The 27,653-nt window shown below is 46.1% G+C and overlaps 1 protein-coding gene across 3 annotated transcripts in view; it reads left to right on the top strand.

The window, feature by feature from the left end:
- ST6GAL1 (ST6 beta-galactoside alpha-2,6-sialyltransferase 1) overlaps positions 1–26,725 on the top strand; it is a 137,678-nt gene extending 110,953 nt beyond the window's left edge. For all 3 annotated transcript variants that reach the window (XM_061194361.1, XM_061194362.1, XM_061194363.1), the window contains 4 exons: positions 3,015–3,112; positions 22,144–22,242; positions 23,778–23,952; positions 26,404–26,725. In XM_061194361.1, coding sequence (XP_061050344.1) covers positions 3,015–3,112; positions 22,144–22,242; positions 23,778–23,952; positions 26,404–26,651 — 620 coding nt within the window. In that variant the 3' untranslated portion in view covers positions 26,652–26,725. The remainder of the gene's footprint in view (positions 1–3,014; positions 3,113–22,143; positions 22,243–23,777; positions 23,953–26,403) is intronic.
- Positions 26,726–27,653: the final 928 nt, after the last annotated feature.

Here is a 27,653-nt window from a genome sequence, read left to right as displayed (position 1 = left end):
TTTTTCTGCTCTCTAGTTCTAAGTTACAGAGAAGTGGAGGCCCCTGTTTTCTACAGACTTCCCCCTTCAAGGCTTGTTTTCTGGGATCCCAGTAGCTGTGGATTTTTCCTAGGGATTTCCTGGAGATCTATTTGAGGTTGAAAGTCTTTTAGTTTTCAATAGCAATATCAAAGGACAGTTTGGCAAACAAGGATCTGATCCCTTTTTTTATGAGCTCAAATTTAGTGGTCTGTTTTAAAGTTCTCTTCTTTGATTGATTTTTTAAAAATCTTAGAATAAAATCCAAACTTCATACCTGGCCTCCACAGCCTGCATGATCTGCTTCCTGCCAACCTCTTTTATTGCACTTTTTATTTTTTCTTTCCTTCACTCACTTGTCCCCAGCCAAGTCCTTACCCTCCTTGGGGTCTTGACACTGCTGTGTCCTTTGGCTGGAATTTACTTTCCTGGGCCCTTCCCATGCCCTGTGGGTCTCAGCTCAGACACAGTCCCTGAACAATCCCTCTATCTAAAGGAGATTCCCTCGGGGTCTCTGTTACACAGCTCAGTTTATTCGTGTCATAGTATTTTTTGTTAATTTTTATTTTTTTTTTGGAAGTATAGTTGATTTACAATGTTTCAGATGTACAGCAAAGTGATTCAGTTATACGTGTGTGTATATATATATATGTGTGTGTGTGTGTGTGTGTGTATTCTTTTTCAGATTCTTTTCCATTATAGGTTATTATTTTGTGCCATAGTATTAATCACAATCTGTAATTATCTCGAATGTGGGTTGTTGTGCTTATCTATTGTCTGCCTCCTTGCAGTAGATTTCGAGGTCTCTAAGGGCAAGGACCCTGATTTCATGCTCACAACCATTGTCTCCAGCACCTAGAACTGCGTCTGGCAGAGAGTACGAGCTTAATCAGTATTTATTGAAGGAATAAAAGCATTCTCCTTTCTCATGGTCAACACCAAGGACCTATCTCAAGCCTCCTGTGCTGGGCGTTCTCCATCTGCCCCCCCCAAATTCACTCTCCATGCTTTCCTATGACTCTGTGCCCGGGGAAATAGAAATTTGGACTGTGTCAACTGGGTGTCCTTGCTCTCTGGCTTTGATTTGGGACTGGACAGTAGTAACGCTGGTACAAAACTGAGAAGAAGAAGGAGAGTGAGGCCAGGGTGTCTGTCCCCCTCCTCCCCGCCCTCGCAGAAGGAACCTGTAACCACAGGCTCCTTCTCTCCCTTGACTATAAGTTTCAGCCCCTTTCAGGTGGCCCTGTGTCTCCCCTTTTCCCTCCAGGCCTGGAAGTCAGAGGGGAGGAGGAGAGGCTGGGGTAATGATTCCCTTCGCAGTTCCCACCAGGTGGGCTCTTCCTCAGATGGGGTCTCTGCTCCTCCTGCTGCCTTAGGTGTAGGGGTGGGATTGGTTCCCTGCTGTGGCCAACCCTGGGGTATGGTCCCTTTCCTTGTCCATCTTGTTAAACGCGACCTACAACTTTGTAAATAGTCCTTTTATTCGACTCTCAGTGACTCCATTTGAGCTTGTCATTCTTGTCTACTGGGACTCTCATGTTTATTCACCTGTGAAATGGGAAAGTTGACCAAGTGGAGTTTCTGATAAATCAACATTTCTAGTGTGGTTACTACTGGGCACTTTTGAAATCAGTGACTGATTCTGACAAAACTTGTTGCAATCTGAGTTGTGCAAAGATAAACTTCCTGCTCGATTTGCAGTTCTGTGTGCCTGTTCTGTTATCTGATAATGTTTGGACTATGAGCATCTCAGGTAACTTTCAAACCATTTTGATAAAAATTTTGTCCTGGGATTGAGGATAGGATTGTTTTTGTGAATGAGATGGCTAGATTCCTGAGGTTTGGTATATACGTTAGAATTGAAATAAAGAGGGAGGCTTTCTTCCCTTAATTCTGTGGGTATTTTCCATTATATCCTCTTACATTGAGCCAAAATCCACTGCTACCCCTCTTCTCCTGATGCCACCTTTGTGCATGAAGAACCACCCAAAATAAACCTGCACAGAGAGAAACAGAACAACAGAGGTTTGGGCTGACCTCCAAATCTTGTGCAGATTTCAGTGGTGAACCGAAGCTTGTTTGATCAAATAAGCTTGAGATGAGCGCTCATAGGATCACAGAGGCTCAGGGTTAGGATAGATCTTAGAAGTCATCAGTTCCCTCCCCCATCAGATTGGTCATTGCCAGGCAGAGAATCTTCTCCAAGTCTTCCAAACCCTGCTTAAACAGCTAGAAGGACAGAGAACCAGAGCTGGGGAGTGAGTAGATCTTTAAAAAGATGGTCTGTTTGATCTTGGCTGGATTTAAGACATTGTTTCTGACAAAGAGCTTTTTAAATTTTTAATAGAAAATATGGGGTTTAGTTTAGCTCTATGACCTCTTTTCCACCTCTGCCACCACCCAGGTTTGTGACCCTTCCTGGGGCTCGTGTTCCTAAATGGAACACTTCAGGAGCTGTCTTGGACGCCAGAGTGAATCTCTTTCATTTGCTGTGCACTGCAAGCTTTTCAGAATGCCATGGGGTACTTTGCACTTGTGGGTTAGACCAAGCTTATGGTAGGATCTTCATTTTTCTGACAGGGATAGAAGTATGACCTACTGGTAATACCAAGAGAATCTGATTTGCTCCTTTGGTAACTGGAATAGTGATTCCACTATGAGTAGTGCACTGGCCCTGTCCACGTTGCCCCTGTGCCCGGGCACACTGGCATCATTGAATGGATTTCGGGAACACCACCACATGGACCACTTTAGCCTTCGCAGTGGTTGGGCAGAGAGTTGGTCACCTCTGTCTGGGAACTTTCCCTGATTGATTGCACTATACAAATATGATCATTGTCCCCTGTGTACCAGGAGGAGATAAAGATTAGGATGTGTTATTCTCTTGCCCCTCCCCTTCCTCCTGCCCTCTCTCCCTCCAGACTGCTCTCTCTGCATATTGCTGATGCTCACATCATCATCACTGCTGACGTGTTCTGTTTCCTTGTGGTTTATAGATGATCACGATGCAGTCCTGAGGTTTAATGGGGCACCCACAGCCAACTTCCAACAAGATGTGGGCACGAAAACCACCATTCGCCTGATGAACTCTCAGGTAAAATTTCTTCTGTGCAGAAGTACAGCGAGAGAAGTGTCCTTCCTAACACAATCATGGACGGCGCTGAGTGGAGTGCAGTGGTCAGTACAGAGACTCTGCAGCTAGCTTGCCTGCCGTCTAAACCAGCTTTGCCTCTCTTAGCTAAAAGATCATGCCTAAGTTACTCATGCCTCTGTTTACTCATCTGTAAAGAGGGGAGAATAACAGTACCTTCCTCACAGGGTTGTTGTGAGGTATACACGAGAAAATCCATGGGCTCTGAAGTAGAATGTATTTACTAGGAGCACATCAAAGCCACCGGCTTAATTAAGTCCCTTGCCCTTCCTGCGTCCCGGATTCCTCATGGAGAAAGAGAAGACAGTGACTTCATGATCCAGCCTGGTACTGTGGTCATGGGAAAGCCCCTGTGGCATTAGTCTGCATTAATGGAGGTGTCCAGTGTCCAGAGAAAGCCGAGTTCTGCTGTCCCTGTGGCCGCAGGTTACATCCAGAGTGTTGCCCGAGGGACAGCAGAGGATATCCAGGGAGAGAGAGGAGTGTCGTGAAAAGTAAATGAAGAAATGCACGTGGGTGTGCTTTATATGCTGTAAAACCTTATCCAAGTATTATAAGACAGCATCACAGTGTAATTATGTGTAATACAGCATTACAATTCAGGTATTACCTCATGAATCCCCCTAGACGATTCATTTCCTGAAGTATTTCCAGGTAGCATATGCTGATTTCTCTGTACTAATGGGAACTTGAGAAGTACTCTTGCCACAAAGTTCTGCTAATGGATTGAATTAGTGGAAAAAACTGGATTGCACATATATCAAAAATAGCATGATAGGGCTATAAACCCATTCACCTCACTCCCGACCACCAATGTTTGTCTTTTTTCTGAGTATACGTGTAAGCCTTGGGGGGTTTTATGTCAGCGTTTAGACTCTGTACACTTTCCTAGGGCTCGTGGGTGTGGATTGGGTCCTGGAAGTGACCCTAAGTGCCCTTTCAGCACCGTCCCAGCAGAATATGCATTTCTCCTCCCCTCTGCCAGGCCTCCACTTCCCTGTTTCTCTCAGCAGTCTCTTCACTGCCTGACCTTCAGGAACTTACCATCTGGGCAGAAGCTGCTTTCTGCATGGCCTGCCTTCCATCTGAGGCCCACAGTCCTAGGAACCTTTTTATGATGGGACTTAACTCCTTTGCAAGAGGCCACCATCTTGTTTTCGATTCTTCTTCTAATACTTCTATTATTATATGGATGATGATGATGGATGTTGTCACTTTCTAACACTGTAACATCCTCCAGCAGCCTCTCTGTGCTTCTAATACCTGTTTTCTGTTCAACCTTGTGTTTGGGGTTTTTACATTACTTTTATGATAAGCTATAAGAGGGCAGGTTAAAAGAAATAGATCGTCGGCAAGAAACTCTCTGGAGCAAGTGGCACTTGAGCTAGACTTTGAGAGATGGGCAGGATCTAGAGAAACAGTACTAGGAAGGCATCCAAACAGTGGGATTGGCAGGACAGAGCTGCACAGCAGACGAGGGGGCACTCAAACAGCCCTGGCAGGGTGGGGATGGGGTCTGGATTCGTGTTGCACCACAGAGGGAGGTGAGGCTGAAGCTTCATGGCTGCTCAGACTCTGGCAAGTCTAGAAAATCAGGCAGAGGGGTTGGGATGAGCTTTCCCTCCTTTCTCCTGTCCCTTCTTGTGCTGCAGTCACGGAAACCTGGAGCTGGAGGGCTCCCCAGGAAATGCTAATGCCTAACTTCTGCTTCTGTATAAGATGGTACCTAAATACCCAGGAGAAAGGTGTATTTACCCTTGCTTCCTAACACAAACAGGGACGGTGCTGCGTAGAGCGCAGTGGTCAGTACGGAGACTGCAGCTAGCCTGACTGCCGTCGAGACCAGCTCTGCCTCTCTTAGCTAAACGATCACGCCTAAGCTCCTTATGTCTCTGTAAAGAGGGGAGAATAACAGTACCTCCTCACAGGGTGGCTGTGAGGAAGAAGTGAGAAGATCCGCGCAAAGCATTTAGCGGCCGGCACTTATGCATACGTGTTACCTGCTCTGATATTTACGAGTGCGGAACTGAGGTGGGTGTGGAGGGTGCGCTGGTGAGCGAGACAGACCCAGCCCTGTTCTCGCGATACCATCCAGTAGTCATACAAACAAATATAAAGTCACAACAGACAGCTACAAAGGAGAGGGTTAAGGTGCTCCCAGAGCCCATAGAGGGGAATCTTCCCTAGACAGGGAAGTCAGGAAGAAGTGAGGAGGTTGAGTCTTCACTGCGCGCGAGGAGTAAGGGTAGACGGCGTGAAGTGCGGGAAGAGGCAGCAGCGTGGGTGAGGCCTGTGTGGAAGGGAGCTGGGACGCACCAGGGCCCGGGAAGAGGTGAGTCTGGGTGGTGGGGATGTAGAGAGGGACGAGGCTGAGGGTGAGAAGCAGCCAGGCCACGGTGCTTGTTTTCTTCTCCGAGGCATGGCCAGACTTGCATTTTGTAAACCCCTCTGGCTTCCATCTGATCAGTGCAGTGGGGGCGGTGGATGGACAGACACACTTCGGGGCTCCTGCACTCGTCTGGACTAGCAATGCTGGCAGTTGCGCCAGAGTGGAAACGAAGGTGACTGTGAGAAACGAATGCATTTGAGAGCTACTCAGCGTGTGCAGCCACCAGGCTCTAGTGTGCGGTTGGGTGTGAGAGGTGAAGGGAGGGGGGCCACAGGTGCGCCTGGGTTTCTGGCTTGTGTAACTGGCCAGCTAGTCACTGAGACTGAAAGGAGTACTGGGAGATGTTTTGGGTTGTGAGGGGTAGGGTCAGAGAGGGGCGGCAGGGATAAAAACTGTGGTTCTGCATATGGTCGATCTGAGCTGCCTTTTACGTGTCTGTGAAGAGAGGTCCAGTAGGCGGTTATAGAGATGGGACTGGAGTTCGGTGGAAAGGTCTGGGCTGCAGATGAGGATTTGTGAATCGTCTCTATCTATGTGGCAGTGAAACAGTGGGACCAAATGAGGGCGCTAGAGGGAGAGTAGAGAGAGGAAAAGTCCATGCAGGGGGTTTGGGTAATGAGAGCAGCGAGAAAGAGGTCAGAGCCATCAGACGCTGCTGAGAGGCCAATTTAGATGAAGATCGAAAAGCATCGTTCTCTCCTTAGCAAAATGGAGGCCACCGTTGGCCTCAGCGACAGCCGTTGGGGAGAGCGGTGAAGCCAGAAGCCAGATTGGGGAGTGTGGAGGAGTGGGGAGGGAGGAAAATGTGGAGAGTTCTTGCAAGAAGGCTGGCTCCGACAGGCAGAGAGAAATAGGGCAATAGCTGTAGCGAGTTGAGGGTTCCAGGGCCAGTTTTTGTTCTTTTCATTTTTTAGATTGCAGAGAATTGAGTATGTTTAAAAGTCAATGGGAAGACAGTCACAAAAGGACAATCACTGTATGATTCCACTTATATGAGGTCCCTGGAGTGGTCAAGCTCCTAGAGACAGGAAGTAGAATGGTGGTTACCAGGGCCTGGGAGCAAAGAGGAATAGTTGTTTAATGGATCTAGAGTTTCAGTTTCAGAAGATGAAAGAGTTCTAGAGATGGATGGTGGTGATGGTTGTATAACAGCATGAATGTACTTAATGCCACTGAACTGTACACTCAAAAATGGTTAAAAGAGTGCATTTTATGTTATACATATTTTGTCACACACACACACACACACACAAATTTAATGAGGAGAAAACCAGTTGATAGAGAAATTGAATATACTAAAAAGAGGAGATAATTAAGTCAGTGGTGGGAGTGGTGGATCCAAAGCCTAGTGGAGGATTAACCCCAGCAGGAGGGGTCAGAAGGGAAGAAGGATGCAGGGGAATAGCTGGAGGCAGTCTCTAGTGGAAGGATGAAGGGGCTTCGATTTTCTCTGCAAAGTAGGGTACAGAGAAAAGGAGGCTTTTCCTAGGGAGGCTGAGGGGAAGAGAGGTTTCAGTAGAGGAGGTTTGAGCCAAGAAGGTTTGAAATTGTCATTGAGGAAAGAGTAAACCAGAGGAATGGAGTAGGGTCTCCAGGCCATGCTAGCCACTTTGAGGTTGGGGAGCGTGGATTCAGAGAGAAATCCAGCTCTGTTTGCTCAGGGGTGGTATGATCTGCAGATCAGTAGGAAGCTGCAAGCAAGAGAGGGAGCACGGAGGAGGCCTGAAAATTCTCTCGGATTCGGGAGGCTACTCCCTTCTCGGGAATCTCTTCCAGGTGTTTAATGAAGAACTAACCCTCAATCCTCAAAGATTCTGAAACTTTAATTTCTAGCAATTGCTCTCCTGGGTATATATCCAAAGAAAACAAAAACAATGCTGAGAAAGGATACATGCACCCCAATGTTCACTGCAGTACTATTTACAATAGCCAAGACACGGAAGAAACCTAAGTGTCCATCAACAGATGAATGGATAAAGAAGATGTGGTATATATATATACAATGGAATATTACTCAGCCATAAAAAAGAATGAAATTTTGCCATTTGCAACAACATGGATGGACTTGGATGGTATTATGCTAAGTGAAATAAGTCAGAGAAAGATAAATATTGTATGATATCACTTATATGTGGAATCTAAAAAATAAAACAAACTAGTGAATGTAACAACAACAACAAAAAAAAAAAACAGACTCACAGATACAAAGAACAAACTAGTGGTTACCAGTGGGGAGGGGCAAGATGGGGCAGGGGATTAAGGGGTAGAAAACTACTAGGTACAAAATAAAAAGCTACAAGGATATATTGTACAGCACAGGGAATATATTTTATAATAACTTTAAATGGAGTATAACCTTTAAACACAGTCACTATATTGTGACTGAAACATATAATATTGTTCACCAACTATACCTCAATAAAAGAAAATAAAGCCAAGGTAAGGTTGCCTGGGAATTAAGAGACAGACCTTGATCAAATTTCTCCCTCAGTACTTACTGCATGAGTGACTTGAGCAAGTTGCTTTATCTTTCTGAGCCTCAGTTCCCTTATTTGTAAAGGGAAATAAGAAAAGTTACCCTGCTGGGTCTTTGTAGGATCCAGTGAGATTACTGAGCGTGGAGCATGTCACTCAGAGGCCCACATGCTGAAGCAAAGGCTCTGTAAAGGGTGGCCATCGTCACTAGTGCAGCATGAAGGCCTGCCTGCGTCTGCTGGGCAGTCACCGTGCCCTCCCATTTCCCAGGCAAGTGGGCATCTTGGCTCCCAGCAGGGATGTCAGCCAGCTTGGGGCCGCTTCAGAGGTGCCCAGCAGAAGGGAGAAAATTAAAGGATAATTTTCAGGAAAATGTAAGCTCATGACTATCATACAGATAGTGTCTATTTTATTCATATGAGGAGGGAACCAGGCTGATGTTATAACCGGTTCAGAGGAAAAGTCAAAACAGTACAAAATTTGAATAAAGGAATGCAACTGTTTTTTGTCACGAGGTGGGCAGGAGGAAGAGGGAATTTAGCTGAAACTCTACTGGGCAAGATTGAATAAGCGTGTCTGTAGTTCAGTACAACTTAACAAAGCGCTGCAAAACAGCTCTCATAGGATTAGAATCTGATAAAGAGGAAGGGAATACTGCAGACAATGCATAGTTTCCCACTGAGGTACAGCATTTTTTCCTGCACTTCTGGATGGCTATGGTCCCTTTGCCAGGGCTAAGAGGGGGTGGCCGACTTCCCAGGGTGCCCAATCCACTCTCAAGAAAGCCCTTCCCATCCTCTTCAGGCATGCTGACCCTCCTTCCTCTCTTTCTGTAAGTGGCACTAAACATCAAGCCTGTTGCTTTAACACTGGTCACGGGCAGCTGCGTGACCTTGCTCCTTGTGATACTGACATGTGACTGATGCCCTTCTATTATGGCCCTTTCTCATCTTGGTATCCTAGGAAGCTGGCAGTCTGTCTCCTCTATCTTTTGTCCCAGTTGGTTATCCCAGCTGTTTTGTGTCTGTTTCTGGGCAAACTGAGTCCCCACCATCGCACCCAGACAGCACCTGGCACCCCAAAGTTCCTGGGGGAATAGCTGTGGGTTTGGTAAATTGTGCCTTTGAGCAGCTCATTTTCCTCCCAGAGGGAGAGCTCCTCTGGACGGCAGCTGGGCCCGGTTTTGTTTGTTCAGCTCCCAGCTTCCTCAGATGCAGAGGACAGCCTTTTGTGCATCTGGCCTGTGACAAAGCCATGGAAAACAAAGAGGTGGTTTCTTATTGAGAAGATGGCTTTTTAAAGAGAACGGCGTCATACCGTGAAGTTTCAGCAGCTCTACGCAGGCATGTATGTACCAGGTGTTGTTATGAGATTCAATAGGGAAACCACATATAGCTAAATGTGGGTCTTTAAACAAATTCAATTGTGACTCTAAGTGTAAAGGTTTCGTGAGACTCAGCTGAGCCCCTGCTGGGCCCAGTGGCTTCCTTAGAAGCTCCTGTACAGGTTTGGGAAGAGAAAACCTACACCCTGTGCATAGTGGTACATGCGCTGACTGGACTTCACCCAGGGCATTCCCAGATCACTGAATGGGGCTTATCTTGAGATATTAGCTCGTGCCACTTACTAAATACTTCTGTTGTCTAAGGGCCATACCTGTCTTATCATATTTCATGACAACTCTATGAGGTGTGGTCACCAAACACCATTTTACATGAGGACACTAAGGTTCAAAGAGTTGAAGTGAGTTGCTCAGGGTAGCTCAGAAACTAAGCAGTAGAGGTGGATTTGGATCTAGGTTTGTTTGCTGGCGGCACATTAACTCCCCGGAGCTTTCTTTAAGCTTTTCTAGGTCGCTGATATTTTTCAGAAACAGAGAAGGGGCTCGACTTGATGATATTGGACACAGGGTGCCTTCTTACTCCAAACCTCCGGGTCATAAGTGGTTTTCAACATGCCAGAGCTGCCCTTGGTCTTCTCTTCCTTGTGTAGCCCATCCATCTGGTGTGCAGCCAGCTACCTAGATTCCATTCAGTCAATCGAATAAGCTCCCACAAGACCCTGCCTAGTATGGGGGAAGAGCAGGAGAATGCAATGCTCTCCTCCTCATAAGGGCTTCCATTTAGGTGAAGAGAAAAAGACACACCCTGCTCCCCAACATACACACACACAAAGCCAGTAAAGGTGCAGTGCAGAAGCAGAGTATATTCTTTTTGCATGAGTTTGACTATTTTAGATACCTCATATAAGTGGAATCGTGCAGTATTTGTCCTTCTGTGTCTGGTTTACTTCACTCAGTATAATGTCCTCCAGGTTCATCCATATTGTCATATTTGGTAGAATTTCCTTCTTTTTTGATGCTGAGTAATATTCTATAGAAACAGATTGTTGAATGGTGGTTGCCAGGGGCTGGGGTGAGGGACAGATGGGGAGTTGCTATTCAATGGGTATAAAGTTTCAATTGTGCAAGATAAATAAGTTCTTAGAGATCTGCTCTACCTTGTGCCTATAGTTAACAATACTATATTTTGCACTTAAAAATTTGTTAAGAGGGTAGATATCATGTTGTGTTCCTACTGCAATGAAAAAAAGCAGGGTGTACTCCAGTGTGGGGCTGATACCCCCGGCCTGGAAGTTTAGACCAGGCAAATCTTTGGCATGGAGTTCTTTCTGTGAGGGCATTACTGAATCTTGAAGGGAACATTCAAAAGCTATATTTAGTTTGTGGAAAATAGCTATCTTTAAAATAACCTGCTATCTGACCTCACACCACATTTCAGCTTGGTCACCACGCACAACCAGTGCTTACATCAGAATCTCACTCAATCATAAAATGTCTACACTTTGACGTCATTTGCTAGGAATTTTTGCATCTATGTTCATGAGGGATATAGGTTTGTAATTTTCCTTTCTTGTTATGTCTGTCTGTATTTTTGATATCAGAGTAATGCTGTCATTGTAGAGTGAGCTGGGAATTGTTCGTCTAAAATTTTCTGGAAGGGTTTGTGTAGAACTGGTATTACTTTTTTCCTGAATGTTTGGTAGAGTTCACCAGTAAAGTCATCTGGGCCTAGAATTTACCTTGTGGGAAGGTTTCTAGCTACAAATTCATATTTCTTTAATAGATAAAGGGTTATTCATGTTACTTGTTTCTTCTTGACTTCTTGAGCTTTGTTAGTCTATATCTTTCAAGAAATCTGTTCATTTCTTCTACGTTATTGACTTTGTTAGCATAAAGTTGTTCATAATATTTCCTCATTATCCTTCTAATATCTGTGGAATAAGATGTGATGTCTGACGTGACATGACATTCTTTAAGGTGATCCAAATGGTATTGGACATCCCAGAGCCGAAAAGGACTTCGGAGATCAACTAGCCATTCATTCATTTCAGAATGAATTATTGATCACCTGCTGCATGCCAGACTTTGTGAACAGGGCTAGAACTCAGCTGCCAACAACAGCAGCAAAACAGAAACAGACATGCTCCCTGCCCTTGTGAAGCCCAGGGTCTTGCCTGATTGTTTCATTTTATAAATGAGATAACTGAGGCCTGAGAGGAGAAGGTGAGCTGTACAATTGCACAGAGGACAATGGCAGGCCCATGAGGCTGAAGCCTTCCTAACAGCCTCTCCAGGGCTCTTTCCTGGCTCTCTGGTGACACGTTCTAAGTCCATGTTTTCTCACTCCCATCATATAATTTATCCATCTCATTTATCGCCTAGCTCTCCCACTATGAGAGGAGGCATTTTGGGCCTGTTTTGTTCATTGATGCCCAATGCCCAAGTGCCCGGGATAGTGCCCATTACGTAGTAGATGTGCAAGAAATATTTGTTGAATGAAGTATAGTCCAAAGAACCTCCTGCTCACTCAGTGGATTGCCTTCAAACTTCCTTGTTTTTTTTATTTTTTGAAGTTTTTATTTGAAAATACTTGAAAACTTACAGAACAGTTGCAATAATATGACAAATACAAAGAATGCCTATATACCATTTATCCAGATTCACTTATTATTTTTTCATTTTACCCCATTGCTATATCATCTGGTCTATCCATCTTTCATAATATATTTTTTTCATTTGAGGGTAAGTTGTATACATTACAGACATCAAGCCCTAAATATCTGTTACAGACTGAACGTTTACAGCTCTCCCACAAATTTGTATGTTGAAGCCCTAACTATCCAATATGATAGTATTTGGAGGGAGGTGGGGCTTTTGGGAGAGAAATATGTTTAGATGAGGTCCTGAGGGTGGGGCCCCCATGACGAAGGGATTAGGATCCTTATAAGACGAGGAAGAGAGACCAGAGCTCGCTCTCTCTCCGCCATGTAAGGACACAGTGAGAAGGTGGCCATCTGCAAGCCAGGATGAGGGCCCTCACCAGGAACCAAATCTACTGGCACCTTGACCTTGGACTTCCCAGCCTCCAGAACTATGAGAAATAAATATCTGTTGTTTAAGCTCCCCAGTTTATGGTATTTTGTTATAGCAGCCTGAGCAGACTGATTTTTTTGGTACCGAGAAACAGAGCGCTGCTGTAACAAATACCTGGAAGCGTGCGAGTGGCTTTGGAACTGGGTAACTGGTAGAAGCTGGAGGAGTTCTGAAGGGCATGCTAGAAATACAGACAGAGGGAAATTCTGGTGAGGACTCAGAAAGAAAAGAGGAGAGCTGGAGAGAACGCCTCTTTTTAGAGAAGACAAATAATCATGAACAGAACGCTGGCAGAAATATGGATGATAAAGGCCATTCTGGTGTGGTCGCTCAGATGGAAATCACATGAGGAACACGTTATTGACCAATGGAGAAAAAGTGATCCTTGTTATAAAGTGGCAAAGAACTTGGCTGAACTGTGTTCTAATGTTTTGTGGAAGGTAGAACTTGTGAGTGAAGAAACTGGATATTTAGCTGAGGCAATTTTTAGAAATTGCCTTAGGGAAAGCATTGAAGGAGTGGCTTGGTTCCTCATGACTGCTTTTAGTAAACTGTGAGAGGAGAGAAATGAATTGAAGAAGGAATTGTTTAGCAAAAAGGAAACAGAGGAGGGAGATGCAAGAGGGAAGAGATATGGCAACATATGTATATGTGTAACTGATTCACTTTGTTGTAAAGCAGAAGCTAGCACACCATTGTAAAGCAATTATACTTCAATAAAGATGTTTAAAAAAAAAAAAAAAAAAAGGAAACAGAACTTAAAGATTTGGAAAATTCTCAGCTTATCTATATTGCAAAAAATGAGAAAGCTTGTTCTGAAAAAAACAGTAAGAGGATGGCCCAACAAGCATTTGATAAAAAGGTCAGTGTGGGAGTGAACCACAGACCTAATCAGCCACCCCAGCAGAAACACTGCTAGTGTGAACTGAACGAGTGTGGATACAGGACAAAATGAAGGCAGGCTGTCAGACTTAGATTCTACAGGACCAAACTATAGAGCTCTTTGACCGCAAACATATACCATTCTTCAAGACAAGGGAAGAATGAACCCAATGGTGATTCAGAGACCATCAGGGCTGCCTCCTTGGTTTCAAAGGGGGCAGGGCACTGCCTTGACCTCAGTAGGCCATATGGCAGCTGCCCAGGGCCTTGGAGGAGTGACTCCTGCCCGGCAGAGCCACGCAGGTGGGACTGATGCCCCACCACGTCCATAAGGCAGAGCATCAAACCAGAGAGGATTATTCTCAAGCCTTACGATCTAATGGTATGTACTTTGCTAGGCTTAGACTTTCTTGGAACCTGTCACTTCTTTCTTCCTTCTAATTTCTCCCTTTTGGAATGAGAATCTCTACCCTATGCCTGTTCCACCACTGTATTTAGGAAGCACATAATTTATCCAGTTTCACAGGTTCACAGCAGAAGAGTTTTACTTCAGGTTGAATCGTTTCGCTCTCTTCTGGTTTAGATAATATTTAGATAAGACTTTGGACTTCAGCCTTTAGAGTTGATGCTGGAATGAGTTAAAACTTTTGGGGATGTTGGGATGGAATTAATGTGTTTTGTATGTGAGAAGGACATGATTTTGGGGGATGCAGGGGTAGAACGTTATGGACTGAATGTTTCTCCCCCAAATTCATATGTTGAAGTCCTAACCCCCAATGTGATGGTATTTGGAGATGGGGCATATGGGAAATAATTAGGTATAGAAGAGGTCTTGAGGGAGGGGCTTCCACGATGGGATTGCTGTCCTCATAAAAAAAAAAGGAGAGAGACTAGAGCTTGCTCTCTTTTTACCATGTGAGGACACAGGGAGAAAGCAGCCATCTGCAAGCCAGGAAGTGGGCCCTCACTTGGTAACTGAATCTGCTGGTACCTTGGTCTTGGACTTCCCAGCCTCCAGAGCTGTGAGAAATAAATGTCTGTTGTTTAAGGCATCCAGTCTGTGGTATTTTGTTATCGTAGCCTGAACTGACCAAGATAATACTTTAATGTGTACTTCCTAAGAATAAGAATATTGTCTTATGTAACCAAAATATAGTTATCAACTTCATACATTTACACTGATACCATACTTTAATCTGGCTGCATTGCAGTTTTGTTAATTGACCCAATAATGTCTTTTTTTTTTTTTTTTTTTTTTTAAATTTTATTTTTATTTATTTATTTATTTATGGCTGTGTTGGGTCTTCGTTTCTGTGCGAGGGCTTTCTCTAGTTGCGGCAAGTGGGGGCCACTCTTCATCGCGGTGCGCGGGCCTCTCACTATCGTGGCCTCTCTTGTTGTGGAGCACAGGCTCCAGACGCGCAGGCTCAGCAATTGTGGCTCACGGGTCTAGTCGCTCCGCGGCATGTGGGATCCTCCCAGACCAGGACTCGAACCTGTGTCCCCTGCATTGGCAGGCAGATTCTCAACTACTGCGCCACCAGGGAAGCCCCAATAATGTCTTTTATGGCATATTTTTTCTTCTAGCACAAGATCCAGATTAGGATCACGTGTTGCATCTAGTTGTTACGCCTCTTTAGTCTCCTTCAACCTAGAATATTTCCATATCCTTTGTCGTTTAAGACACTGACATTTTTGAAGAATAAAGTCCTTCTTTAAAGTCTTTTAAAATTTAGGGTTTATCTGATGCTTTCTCAGTATTAAATTCAGTTTCTGCATTCCTGGCTGGAAAACTACACAAATGACACTGTATCCTCCTAAGAGCATCACATCAGGAGGCATCCAGTGTCCATCTGCCCTTCAGCTTGGATATGGTGTTGTTTGATTTGGCCACCGTATAATTACATTTTTCCCTTGCGGTCTATGAGTGAACACTTTAATACTTTGCCATTATTCTGCCCCAGATCAAAATTCCCTCCTATGTTTAACATTCATTGATCACTTTTGCCTGAGCCAGTCTTTACTATGATGGCTGAAAAATGATGGGTCTTTTAACTTCAGCTCTCCCTTCTCCATGTCATCCAGCTGGCACTCAGAATTTTATTATAAGCAAGAAGCCTCCCTTCTCCTCCTCCATTTATTTCCTTCTTCCCTCCCTCCCTCCTTTCCTCCCTCCCTTTCTTCCTTCTTTCTTTTCTTTTTGTATTTGTTATTGGTAAGAACTCAGAGATTCCTATATTTTCAATGGTTTCTAATTGATTACTGTTCTGAACTACTTAGGTGTTCAACTTGTTCCAGATCTGGCTAGTGGGAGTTCCTTCAAGCTGGCTCTTGTTTCCCCATGACATGCATGCCCTCATCATTTTTTAAAATACTTCTATACTTTCTGGCATAACAAGATGTTCCAGTTCATTTTGTAACCTATCTGTTGGGTTTTTAATATTTCATCTTTAGTAATTTTATCCTGAATGCACACACAAAGTGTTCTGGATCAGAGACAGATTTCTTATGTAAATACCTTAGAGTAAGTAAGAAGTGCATTAGTCTCTGCTTAAGTTCTTATTCCTAGTGCAATGCCATAAGAGCCAGGCCAATTATCCTACATGAGTAGCCAGGTACCCTATAAGCAAGGGACAACAAATAAGTGATTTTTTTCCCTTGCTTATAAAAGGCAGGAGGTAGCTGTCCTCTTCCCCTCCTGAAAAAGAGTCCCCTTCTTACTCCAGCCCTTTGGAATATAAATAAACTTACTTAGAGCTGTCCCTAAGTTCCTGGGCTCTTTCCTCCTGCTCCTGTCTTCATGGTCTCTTAGAATATCTTTGTATTAACCTAGAGATATAGTCTGAGCTATAACCATTTAGCTTCTTGGGGAGACAAGCGAAGTTTTATTATGTTTTGAGTCAGAGAAGAGCAATTAACTAGACAAATAGCTATCGATTTTATTCTCATTGTTTATAAAGAGTCTCAGGAGTCTGGGGCTTTTTGCAGGAGTGCTGAGAGGTCCTGGGAAGTTTTATTTCCCCATACTATCCTACCCTAGTTCTGGGATATGCCAGTTTTTCCCAAGGAGCCCTGGTTCCTTTAAGTGAAAAATGGTATTAGAAACCAAGATCTAGGTACTAGATATGTTCATGCCTAACGAGGTTGTCTTTGCTTCTTGGCCCTTTCAGCAGGTAGAGGAAATATATGCATGTACACACACAATACACATACATGTGTATTCATTCATTTACATATATGCATACCTGTGTGTATGTATACACATCTACATAGACACATGTATATACATGCAAAGATACCTATTTTAGAAATGACAGACTCAAATTGATACCTCAGTCTTTCCACATGAAGGTATTCCTTGCCTTCCCCATTGTGTATTTGTAACCCCCCCTTCTTTCAAAGTGAGAATCCCCCTTCTAACAACATCAGCACACTGATTTATTTGCTCATATCTGTAGTACATCTGAAGTAATTTGAAAATTGTTTTGCATATCTCTACATAAAACAAACCTATCAAAGCTTAGGATTTGTTTGCAGTTCTCTTTCACACCCCGCCCAAGACTGAGGGTATATGGCCAAATAATGAGGTAACCCTAAGTTACCTCGATTAGTCCTTCTGTTTTCCTTCACTTCGATTATGAATTCATTTGAAATTCAACTGTATTCATTTTGTTCCAGTTCTAGGTTTTTCTTTTCCTTACTTTAAAAAAAATACACAGAATATTAACATGCTTCCAAAATTCAAAACTATCCAAAAAGGTATACTCGGAAAAGTGTTACTCACTCCTGAATTCCTTCCACCCTGTTTCACCACCACCCTTTGTAGGTAACTGACTACTGTTGTGTGATTTATACTTCTATGTTTCTATTTGTAAAGACAAATATATATATAAATATATATATGTTTTAATTCACCTTACTCCTTACAAAAATGTAGTGGACTATATATGCTCTTTTACACTCTGCTTTTTCCCAGTACCGTCTGGAAACTCCTCCATATCAGTTCTGAGAAATCTTCCTCATTCTTTGTTGCAGCTGCATAGTACGCCTTTGTGGGGGAGTTTCACAGCTTATTCTTTCAATCTCCTTTGCTTGAACATTTAATTACTTTCCAACATTTACTTCCTCTAATATATTATGGTTCTTTGGATGACCTTTTCTGTGATTCCAGGTAGAATTACGGGCCCTTCTGATTTGGGGTTTGTGGTGGGTTTCAATTTGTGGTGCCCTTCTGTTTAGCACTTCCCTGTCCAGGTCCAGTTTACAATGGTCAGGCCTTCCCTTAAGGCCCAGAGCCTTCATATCATTTTTCAGGTCTACAGAAGACCTTGAAGACCTCTTTGTCTTCCTAGAGCACTAGCTAGCTTTGCAACTGTGGCAAATTTGCAAATCTGGCAGCCAGAACACGAACTTTATTTTATCGTCCCTCAACATTTTTGAAAGATTGCCTAGGACAGTGGGAGGTCAGACATACCTTGATTTGCAACCCAGCTCCATCCCTTCCTAGCTGTGTGATCTTGGGCCAGTTTCATAACCTCTCAGAGCTTCCTTTTCAAGCCTTGTTTGGGGCTTGGAAATATTGTGAGGGGTAAACGAGAAGACATCGAACTGGACTGTTGTCTGAGTTTAACAAAACCACTAAGTCTAAACTCTGTAGTTAAGATATATCAATATCTACACATACACACACACACACGGTGTATTAGTTTCCTAGGCCTGCCATGCCAAAACGCCACAGATGGGGTGTCTGAAACATAGAGATTTATTTTCTCAGTTCTGGAGGCCAGAAGTACTAGATCAAGGTGTCATCAAGGTTGGTTTCTGACAAGGGCTCTTCCTGGCTTATGGATGGCCATCTTCTCTCTATGCCATCACATGTGCATGTGGGTTGGGGGGAGAGAGAGAGATCTCTGCTGTCTCTTCCTTTTCTTATAAGGACATCAGTTTTATTAGATTAGGGCCCCATCCTTATGACCTTGTTTAACCTTAATTACCTCCCCAAAGGCCCTATCTCCAATATAGTTACACTGGGGGTTAGGGCTTCAACATATGAATTTTGGGGGGACATAATTCAGTTCATAACAGAGGGGAAGAAAGATCTGGTAAGAAAAAAGACTCACATATTCACAGTGGGAATATCTGAAGAATGCAGTTATGCATGATTATTTTCTTCTATATGTATGTAGATAGATGTGTGTGCGTGTGTGTGTGCGTGTGTGTGTGTGTGTGCACGGATTCCTGTATTTTCTAACTTTCTGCAGTGACTATTTCTTACTTTATGACTGGAAAGTTTACTTTAAACAGATTTCTAAACAGCAACAGTCCATCTCCCAAGTGTAGTCTTTTCCTGGCATGTGCTCCTTGGGGGCTCCGTTGCTCTGGCAATGACTTGCTTTCCTCATCATGAGGCCCTGGGGATCCCTGAACTCAGGTCAGACTGTGCATGTGGGTGAGTACAGGAGCATTTGAGAAGAGCTTTATTTTTAAGTCACTTGTGCTGCAGTTGGACAAATGACAGACTGAGATGTTGTCCAGACATGGCTGGTCACCCAGGCAGGGACTTACAGGATGGTTATGTCCTATAAATAAGGCACCTGGGGCCCAGAGAAGGTAAGTGAGTAGGGATAAATCAACTCATGAGTAGGGATAAATCACCTGGTGTCAGGTCCTCTGCACAGAAAGAAGCATAGCTTAAGGCTTAGACTTTCAATATACCGGCAGATCTTTTTTTGAGTGGGGGGTGGAGTGGGATGGGACAGGGAGTGAAATTGTAGAGTTCAGTCTTGAAAGTCATGTATAAAATAGTGTGAGGGTGTCCCGCTTCCCCCTGGGGCCTCCCTGTCACCCGCTCAAACATGTCTACCTTGCAAAGCCCTGTCTGCCAGGATGCGCACTCTGCCTTTGGACTATAGCGCTGAATTCCTGTGCTGTGAGTTACCGTGTTCTCCACAGAAAGAGGACAGTGCTTAATGTTGGAAGGTGTGGGGCCCCTCCCAGTTCCTATGGCCTCTCACCTGTGGGACTCTAGGTCAGTTGCCTCATCCTTGAACTTCAAATCCCCACTCCACTCCCAATGGCACATACCAGCTGCTCTTCTTTCCATGTTCTCATTTTAGGAAATGGCCTGAGGTCCAGGAGTCACCTTGACCCCTTTTTTCTTCACTTTCAACAACCAGTTAGTCTGCAAGTCTACAGCTGACAGTTGTAACTCTTTTTCTTCATTTCTCCATCATTTTTTACTTAGGCTATAGCAGCAACTTCTATCTGATCTCCTTTTCTGTAAAAACTCTAGTCCAGAACACTGGTCTGTTTGGATTCTTCTCACTTACAAGCCTTCACTGGTCCTGTAATCTACTGAGGAAACCCTAAGCTCCCTGGTGTGGCCCCTGCCTACACTTCTCTGACCCCTTCTGGCTCTCCTTTTGTATCGAAGCCACACTGGACAAACTGCAATTCCCAAAAAAGCTATTCACTCTACTAATTAGAATTAGGTTTGGCTGCAAGTGACAGGAATACTCTGCCCACCTCTCAACACTAGCTTAACAAGATAAAAATGTATTTTTCATGTAAAAGAAGTCTAGAGTTGGTATGGTGTTCCAGAGAGTCAGGAACTCAAGCTTCTACTCCCTTGTGCATCTGCCGTTCTAACACGTGACTTCCACTTCACGGTCCAAGATGGCTGCTCAGGCTCCAGCCATCACATCCACTTTTTGCCAGCAGGAAGGAGGAATGAACAAGGAAGGGCATAACCCTGCCTCTAAGAACAGTTCCTGGAAGTCACACTTGCTTACACACCATTGGCCAACATTTTGTCACATGGCCATACTTAGCTGTAAGAGAGGCTGGGAAATTTTTATTTCAGGTAGTCTTTATTTTAGGTAGCCATGTGTTGAGGTATCTGTTACGAAGGAGGAAAGAGAGGATGGGTATGGGGTGACACCTAGCAGTCTCTGCCATGTATTCTCACATCTGGGGATTTGCACACGTCGTTTCTTCTGTCCAGGTCCTCTTCCCTCTCCCCCCTCACTCCCTTGACTTGGCCTAGTCTGATTTGTCCCTTAACATTCACTTAACTCATGGCCATCCTCACTCTGGCACCCTGTGACTGCCTAGGGGCTCCTTAGCACCCAGTACAACTGCACAATCTCTGGCCAGGGTGGGCCCACCACCCATAGTTCTTGTTTCAAAGATACACTGAGGAAATGAGATTATATTCTTCAGGCTCCCAGGACCTTCCTACATCTGGGGGAAGGTATGGGGACGGGGTAGATGAATGACCTTAGAGGCTCTTGGCAAATTACCATTCTTGGTTGCACAGACCACCCATCTTCCCATAGTCATTCTTCAGATACTGCAGGGACATTGATTAGGTCTCAGCCTTCGTGATGGTGAGTGATCGAGGTGGGGAGGGATTTTTTTTGAGGGGGGAGCCATGCTGTGCGGCTTGCGGGATCTTAGTTCCCCAACCAGGGATTGAACCTGGGCCCCCAGGCAGTGAGTGCGCCGAGTCCTAACCACTGGACCGCCAGGGAATTCCTGGGGAGGGATTACTGTTGTGATTCTTGCTTTCAATTCCAGTCCATCCTTGATTTGATTTCTGCCATTTGTTCATTTTACACCTGGGCAACATCATCTCCCACCTGCTTTTTAAGGTGACTGACAGCTGATCACATGAAACAACTTTGTCCCTTAAGAGGGACGCAGCTTCTTTCATTGCTAAGCCTTAGGGGCCCCTTCTCTCTCTTTCTCACTCACGCCTGTGCCGCATTTGATCCTCAAGACACCTCCTGTTTGAGAGAGCAGGGCAGTGTTACCTGCACTAGGCCTAGGGCGACTGTCTGACTTGCTCACAGTCATCAGACAACTGGCAAAGCCAAGAACTGAGCCAGGTCTTTCTGTAATAAGTCTAGTAGTTTTCACCTTCTGCTGCCACACTTTTCATATTTTGATAAGTACTTTAATTAACATTTCCGTTCATAATTTTTCCCCCAATTTAGCTTCTCTTAGGATAAATGCCAAAATGTAAAACTACTGAGTCAAAGCGTATACGGTAAATACTTTTTTAAAAGGCTGTTAATGGATTTTGCAAAACTGATCCATCCCATGGAGTCTTATCACAGTCACATTTTGCCCAGGCCAGCCTGAGAGCAGGGGAGCCTGGGAGTGTGGGGAGGAGAGGAGCAGTGGCTGGTTCCGCAGCAGGGCGCACGCGAGCATTGCCGCAGCCTGGTGAGACTCGCACGTTTGAGCGTTATGTTTCTGCGTATGCCGTGGTCCCTCCACACGAGCCGACTACTTCATTGGGTGCTCAGCCACAGATACTGCCATCTGGTCCAGTGCTGCAGAAACCATGGCCTGTGTCCGTCTCCATCATGCTTTGTAATAACTACGTGCTGGACTTTATAGGTGACTGAAGGGCTTTTCAGAGATCATTTTGGTTATATGAGATTCTGACTTTAAACCTCACCCCCCTGACCCCCATATAAGGTATGACTGCAGGGGACTACACCCAGAGCCATTTTCACTGTACCCTTGCTCCAACAACCTCAGAAATCTGAGTGGAACCCCTTCTGCTCTATGGCTGATGAATTATGACAAAATGTCCTTTCAGGTCCACACAGTTCTGGCTGGCATCTTTGCCTTCTTCTTACTCAAGTTAAGTGCTGCACCAAAACTCAGAAGCTTCATGGGGCTCTGGGGCCTCAGGTGGTACTTATGATGTGTCAGGTATTACTACCAGCCAACATTCACATGTAAATGTCCAGGTGACAGCTTGTCTGCTTCTTCCTGCAGTTGGTCACCACAGAAGGGCGCTTCCTCAAAGACAGTTTGTACAATGAAGGAATCCTAATTGTATGGGACCCGTCTGTTTACCATTCAGATATCCCAAAGGTAAGTGGGTGTCCGTGGGAAATTGGGATTGAGTCACCTGTTTGTCTATAGATTTCCCCGAGGTCCTGGGTTTTAAAGCCACGGCTGACCTGGACCACCCTGAGGGCTGGCTATTTCCATTTTAGGGCACCCCACTGCTGGACTAGCGGTTCAGAAGGACCCCTGTCCTACACCGGTGCTCTCCATGCCCATCCTGCATTGCCATGTATTTGTCTCCCAATTGTGGTCTGTACCAGGTGTAACAGTGGCTGCATTTCCCACCATCTGGGGTGGATTGTGTTCATGTAATACAATTATTCCTGACGGGCACCAGCAGGAATAGACAGTGGTTACTATCACTTCTATATGTAATATTACCACACTTGTCCCACACTTCCAATTTCCGGATGCTTCTCATTTCACTCTCATAGCTACCTAAAGAAGTAGATAGATAGAAGCATGGTTATTCCCATTTTACAGAGGAGGAAAACAGAATATGTGTATTGGGGGGGGGGTCACCTGCCCTGGGACTTGATTTGCTAAGCAGAGGGCCCAGATCTGCAACATCAGCTTTTCCAGGGAAGGAGAAAGAGTCTCAGTCCTGCTGGAGTCTAGCTTCTCCAGAACGGCCCTCTCACTGTTACACACGTCAGTTGGCCTCTCCCTGATATGGGCTGCAGTGGCCACAGGAGAGTGGATTTAGGGAGGAGGGACAGAGAGAATGACACTTCATTCTTTTTTTTTTTTTTAATTAATTATTAATTAATTTATATTTGGCTGTGTTGGGTCTTCATTCCTGTGCGAGGGCTTTCTCTAGTTGCGGCAAGCGGGGACCACTCTTCATCGTGGTGCGCGGGCCTCTCACTATCGCGGCCTCTCGTTGCAGAGCACAGGCTCCAGACGCACAAGCTCAGTAATTGTGGCTCACAGGCCTGGTTGCTCTGTGGCATGTGGGATCTTCCCAGACCAGGGCTCGAACCCGTGTCCCCTGCATTAGCAGGCAGATTCTCAACCACTGCGCCACCAGGGAAGCCCGGGACACTTCATTCTTATGCTGGACACACCAATAGCTGATGGGCTCTGGTGATCCCTGGTACCGTCCTCTCACTACCTCAGTTTCCAGTTTTGTACTGATCTCACTTAGAACTGAAATTTGCCTGGGTCAGGTCAAGGACTGTGAATCCACAGATGTGGCAAGCTGTGCCCCAGTTTTCACCCCTTTAAAAAAGAGAGGTGGGGTTAGATAGGGCCAAGAGGCCCTCTCAGCTCTGATATCCTTCCCGGATTCTATGATCCTGAAGTCTGAAGCCGTTCCAGGGTCAACAAGCTCAAAGCTTGGTGAGCACAGGCTGTGTGCTGGGTCCCCCACTATCAAGTGAGAGCTGTGATGTGGAGGAGAAGGCCGGAATCTGTTCTGATGAAGGGGCTGTGCCTCAGGAGTCTGCCTTGGTCCTTCCCCACCTCCCCTCAAGTCCTCAGACAAGGATGACCCCCTGGGGGCAGCAGTGGCATTGGCACGTTGCTCTCCTTGAGAAGACCTCTTCCTTCTTTTTCAGTGGTACAAGAATCCCGACTACAGTTTCTTCGATAACTTCAAGAGTTATCGTAAGCTGCATCCTGATCAGCCCTTTTACATCCTCAAGCCCCAGATGCCTTGGGAGCTGTGGGACGTCATTCAAGAAATCTCCCCCGAGCAGATTCAGCCAAACCCCCCGTCTTCTGGGATGCTCGGTGAGTCCATGTCTGGGGAAAGACCTCTTGTGCTTGATTCTAGAATAGATTAGCCTTCTACTGGGGTCTCATTCGTTCATTCATTTGTTCGTTCACCAAACAGTTGCTAGGTTTTTGCTGTGTTTGTACACAGAGGCAAGTTCCAGCTAAGACACAGAGATCAATAAGATAGACTCCACCTCCTTAATTTCAGGGTGTCTAGTGGGAGAGTTCAGTCAGGTGTCTGCGGCAACATTCGATTTGTGCCAGGAAAGAGTGACCAGCCCGTTGCCATAGGAGAGAGGACCCCTTCTAGAGGGACAGTCTGAGAACTTCGAGAACTTGGCCCAGGCCTGGGAGAGGGGAGGATCTGGCAGGTGGAGATGGAGAAATGGGAAGCACAGACAAGAGAAGGCAAGAAAACAGGAGGAGCGGGGCTGAGACTCGGATGAGGCCAGCGAAGCACTTGCTTCAGGTGTACGATTTAAGGAGGTGCCAAGAAATTCAGAAACAAATGATATCTTAATACAGTATCTTTAAAAAAAAAATCACAATTAATGCAAAATTTTATGATAGACAAAATATCAAAATTTTAGATAAAGACAGGGTCAATAATAATGTCATTATTGTCCTGAGCCATATTAGAATCTGTGGAAAAAGGAAGAGTCAATAATATTTTATTCAGAATTTCAAAAATCTGTTGTTCACCTTAGTGACCACCCTAGTTGTGGCCCTGAGAGAAGCCTGAGTGGTGAGGCTTAGCCAGGTTTGGGGGCCACAAATGAAGCTGTGGGTGCCGACACGGGGGTGGGCAGGGGTCAGAGTGCTGGGGGCCCTGCACGCTGGCTAGACTTTCTTCTTGGACCTACTCCACACCTCTCCACCCTCACGGCCCGTCTGCCCTTCCCTCCCTTTCACTTTGAGTTCAGCTGGACCACAGGCGCTTTCCACGAGCCTCCAGGGCTGCCTACGGCTCCCCGCCCCCCCGCCCACCCCACGGTCCCCGGCCCGCCCACCTTCCCTACTGGACTGCAAAGTCCCTCAGGGCGGAGACTGTGTTTGCCTCATCCTTGTGGGTCCGGCACAGGATAGCCCTGAGCTAAATGTTCCTTGAGCAAACGAACAAATAAATGTTTACTATCAGAGGCATCTCCTGATAAAGAGATGGAGGCGCTTTCAGCATCCCATCGTCTTCATACCTTTCTCTTCCGCTTTTGGATGGGTGCGTTAGGGGGCTCTCCCTGGACCCCTTTTGAGCAGAAGTAGATGGAGAGCTTCCTGGGACACTTTCTCATTGCCCTACTGCCGGCCTTTGCCCATGCTATTCCCGCCACCACCAGGCTTTCCCCCTTGCCCACCCCTCATGGCCAGAGCCCCGGCCAGGCCCCATACCAGTGCTCCGGGAGGTGTACCAGAACCCTCTCTCATAGAGGGCTCCCTCCCATCATCTCTAGAAGCACTTCTGCTGTGCCTTCATCAGTTAGTTGCAGAGGTGTCTTTTCTCCCCCATTGAACCAGGAGGCAGCCAGAGGGCAGAGGTGGGGCTTTTCCCATGTCTGATTCTTCTAGAACAGAGTTGCTGCTAGCAGTTTACAGTTTTGCTGTTAGTGAGAACTGTTCATCATAAAGATTCCCTATATTTACGGCTGACAAAAGCAGTCTAGAGCCATGATGTTATTGCATCCTAACGATAGCCTATGTGGTAGGAAGAGTGGGTAGATCACCCCCTTGGGGCAGATGAAGAACCTGAGGCCCCAAGCAGGACGTGTCCGGCAGGAGATGACCAAGCCAGGTGGGGACAAGCGTGGGTGGTGGCAGGCGTCTCCCGCCTCTTGCTGGGTCTGCACCCCGAGTTTTCTGTACCCCTCCCTGAGAGCACACCTGGCCACACCCTCTCGGCTCCTGTCTCCCGCCTGACTGAGCAGAGCGCATCAGTACAGACCACGGCACGCTCCCGTGCCAACTGCCCCTCCTCCCACCTGAGGCACGAAGCCTTCCCTCCCCATGCTGTCTCTCCAGGTACTGAGGTAAGAAACGCCTCCCAAATTACCATCTAAGAGGCTGATCCAAGATACAGAGATGCTAGAAAGTCACATCTGCAGGGAATGGTTCTGTCTCCTCAGTCACGCTGTCCTCTCTCTTCATATAGCTTTCGGACAGTGATCAGTTCACTGACTGATGATGGAGCCCTTCGACCCGTTAGCATTTAGGGAGGACCTGCTGTGCACCAGGCCCTGACCTGGGTGCCGAGCAGGGCAGCACGAGCCCTACGAAGGTGCATAGGGCCCTGCACCCAGAGGAACAGCCTGCTGGACTGGCTTCCCAGAACAACTCAGACTGGGAATCACACTCAGAAACTACAGACAGACACCTCCCCAGATTTGGGGGCGTGAGCTGCTGGGCTCCCTGGGCAGAACCCTGGGGCGCTGGGGTGGGTTGTCGGGCAGGACTCACCTCTGCTCGCCTCTCCAGGCATCATCATCATGATGACACTGTGTGACCAGGTGGATATTTACGAGTTTCTCCCATCCAAGCGCAAGACTGACGTGTGCTACTACTACCAGAAGTTCTTCGACAGCGCCTGCACGATGGGTGCCTACCACCCACTCCTCTTTGAGAAGAACATGGTGAAGCACCTCAACCGGGGCACAGACGACGACATTTACCTGCTTGGAAAAGCCACGCTGCCTGGCTTCCGGAGCATTCGCTGCGGAGCATAAGCTGCCTGGCCAGGCCCCCTCACCCTTCTCCATCGGGCATTTTACAGCTGGTCTCCTGGCCACCCTGGGCCCAGGAAGGCTGTTCCTGAATGATCACTGCCTGCACTCCAGGCAGCAAGAACCTTCAGGAACCCAAGGGCAGGGACCCAGGCCCAGCCTGCCCTTTTGTCACGGGGGTGTGTGAATCGAGAGCTTCCCGCCACACTCATGCACACACACCCAGGATTCCTTCCAGAGTCCTCTCTGCCCCTCCCCTGCACAGGTAAATGCAAGATCCACCTTTGCCAGCAGGGCTGCCAAAGCTGGGCTGCTTTCCCCACTGGAATGATGTTATTCTTGCAAACCAGTGCTCTGTCACGCTTGAAATCTACACCTAGACACTGATTTCATGTTTTAAACAAACTCTCCCATATTATGATTGTGCCCATTACAAGGTGCCTCTGAGGGGCAAGTACGTGTCACAAGGCATAGGAAACACAGTCAGTTCCTCCAGAACTAAGCTGCTCTTAAGGTCCATGCCCTGGGAGAGGCAGTGTTCCTATCCCTCCGGCTGGTTTGGCGGCCCTTGGCTTTGGTGCTGGTGAGCAAAGGGTCTTGATGAACCCACAGCCCTCTCCATACGTGAGGAGATGAGAGTACAGAAAAAAAGGTACTGTCTCCATCCTCAAGTTGCTTACAGCTCAGTGCGAGTGACAGAATGGATTCAGTGTGCTCGGTGCCCTGTGGGCTTGTAGGGTGGTGGGCTTGCTGTGCTGCTATCTTTGCACCAGGAGGGGCCACACACTTCCTGTGTCAGTGGTTCGCAGAGGGCTTCATGGAGCTGGGGGCTGTGGAGTGGATTTTAGAAGAGGAAAAACATGTCAAACAGATTCTGTCTGAGTCATCTGAGATGTGTTTTCCTTTCTGCCTTTATTACCCATATTTATTCGCTAAGATCTGCCTGAATTTACAGGTTCAAGTTATTTTTTGAGGAAGCCCCCTCCCTCATATCTGAGGCAGCAA

This window comes from Eubalaena glacialis, chromosome 6, assembly GCF_028564815.1.
Source record: "Eubalaena glacialis isolate mEubGla1 chromosome 6, mEubGla1.1.hap2.+ XY, whole genome shotgun sequence".
Classification (NCBI taxonomy): Eukaryota; Metazoa; Chordata; class Mammalia; order Artiodactyla; family Balaenidae; genus Eubalaena; species Eubalaena glacialis.
Note: the sequence above shows the minus strand (reverse complement) of the source record. Positions and strands in the feature narration are given on the sequence as shown.